General features: G+C 38.2%; 1 protein-coding gene across 3 annotated transcripts in view; it reads left to right on the plus strand.

Annotated features, from left to right (window-relative positions):
• Nucleotides 1–2,292, plus strand: part of grm1b (glutamate receptor, metabotropic 1b) — a 17,765-nt gene that overhangs the window by 10,199 nt on the left and 5,274 nt on the right. For all 3 annotated transcript variants that reach the window (XM_016283994.1, XM_016283995.1, XM_016283996.1), the window contains 3 exons: nt 1,060–1,306; nt 1,715–1,883; nt 2,001–2,127. In XM_016283994.1, coding sequence (XP_016139480.1) covers nt 1,060–1,306; nt 1,715–1,883; nt 2,001–2,127 — 543 coding nt within the window. The remainder of the gene's footprint in view (nt 1–1,059; nt 1,307–1,714; nt 1,884–2,000; nt 2,128–2,292) is intronic.

Here is a 2,292-nt window from a genome sequence, read left to right on the forward strand (position 1 = left end):
GGGTATCCTCACAATCTGCCTCTATTATTAATGTATTTAATGTTTTAGTTTTTCTCAAAGTGTCACTGTTTTATTTTGGGATCGGCCAGCGAAGCATGCCTAGATTTGAGCTTTTGCCCGTTGCTTGCTGCAGTGCACTTTAATTTACAGATATAAGGTGAGAGCCATGTTACGATGAGCATTTTCTTTGAATGTGTGGTTGTTGTTGTTTTTTTTTAATACACCATATTTATCAGCTATGGTGCCTGATATTGCTTCCTGCTGGCTTGTTACTGATCACCAGATAATGAGCCAATAGGGTGTCCTTTGACATTGCCCATTCCTTTGAATTAATACAGCGATCTTTTTTTTTTCTTCAATTGTCAGCCACATTTACTTTGACTCATGAGGGAGACGGGCAAGAATGAGAACACGGATGAATAATTAATTTCCTTGCTCAATTAATAATAATGTCACCATCATGTCCATTACTAATTAAATGCTGAGTTGGGTTACATAAATGGTTTGCTTCGCCATGGCAACTGCATTTTGTTTGATCTTATCTTTTAATGCTGCTGTCTTCTGATTCACTGTCCAATGAAAAAAAAAAAAAAAGAACTTACTGTCATGTCGCCTGTGGCTTAGGAATAATGATGTCTTTGGACACCCTATCGTTCCCTTTAAAGTGACTGTAAAATGGGGATTGGAAATATCATGGCTGAACTTGTTACAGTGGGGATTTTAATTTCAGTAAAAGCCTTTTAGCTGCAAAATGTGGAATTTTTCTGAATTTGCTGATATTGCTGAATGATTTGCTGCAGTCAACATGAAATCGATATTGACCCTGTTTACTTTCTTAATGCACTTTTCTTTATTTACTGTCAATGATGTCTTCATTGCTTACATGAAAAGACTAACATCACTTGGTTGGGGATAATGTCAACCAGTAGTCAAATAGCTGATTAGATCTATAAGGATGTAAAATGGGTTGCAAATGTTGTTTCATGTTGACTAAAACACTCATTGAGTGCATTGCATTGATGTTCTAATAATTGCTTTTTGGTTTGCTGATTCTCACAGGTTATGAAAGCCTGGAGGACAACTATGTCCAGGACAGTAAGATGGGCTTCGTCATTAATGCCATCTATGCCATGGCTCACGGTCTTCATGATATGCATGAGCACTTGTGTCAGGGTCATGTGGGACTGTGTGATGCCATGGACCCCATTGATGGCAGCAAACTGCTGGACTTTCTCCTCAAGACCTCGTTTACTGGTGTGTCTGGAGAAGATGTGTGGTTTGATGAAAACGGGGACTCGCCTGGCAGGTCAGTCTTACTTACTGCCCTACATAAAGCTACGTTTTATGCACTAATTGAATAACACAAAAATAGCCATTAATTAATTTTTAAACCACCGTGGAGCATGCATCCAATAAGTCCAATGGCCTGGCTTTGGCAAACACTCACTCACAGGCATTTCTGGATTTTTTTCCCCATAAATATGTGTTTTGGTAACAATATTCATAATTTTTTATTAGTAAAGTACATTTATTCCAAAGAAAATTTGAGTCAACACAGGAAGACTTACATGCTGAAGTTTAATACTTAAGTGTGGGGGTTTGTTTAAATTGCTGACCCTAACTAGAAGCAATAGTAATAGCTATGCTTGCCCTAGATAACTATCAGAAAACTCCTTGTATTGTAGATGAGTTACTATCTCTCTCTTTTTTGAAGGTATGACATTATGAACCTGCAATATGTAGAACCTGGAGTCTATGACTATATAAATGTCGGCTCGTGGCATAAAGGCGTTTTAAGTATCGATGATTATATGATCCAGATGAACCGTAGTGAGATGGTCCGATCTGTTTGCAGTGAGCCCTGCTCCAAAGGAGAGATCAAGGTGAGTTTGTATATTTATTAGCAAAAACTCTCATATAAAAGAGTTGCCTTTATTTCCATTGCATCCGTTTCTTCTTAAGATACAAATAAAAGAAAAAGTGTTCCTGTGTCCTCACAGGTGATCAGGAAAGGGGAGGTGAGCTGCTGTTGGATCTGTACGGCCTGTAAAGACAATGAATATGTGCAGGATGAGTTCACCTGCAAAGCCTGTGAGCTGGGATGGTGGCCGGACAAAGAGCTGCAAGGTACTTCATTTGCAGCAGTCAACATCTGCAGTAGTAATTTTTGTTCAATTTCAGACCCAGACTTCAAAACTGACAAAACGGTACATTTGAATTGTTGTAGCTGAAAGTACTACACTCTTTTTAGTAGCTGAAAGCATTATCATATTAGCTGAAATATTCAATAAA

Source organism: Sinocyclocheilus grahami, unplaced genomic scaffold (assembly GCF_001515645.1).
Source record: "Sinocyclocheilus grahami isolate Dianchi unplaced genomic scaffold, SAMN03320097.WGS_v1.1 scaffold179.1, whole genome shotgun sequence".
Taxonomy (NCBI): Eukaryota; Metazoa; Chordata; class Actinopteri; order Cypriniformes; family Cyprinidae; genus Sinocyclocheilus; species Sinocyclocheilus grahami.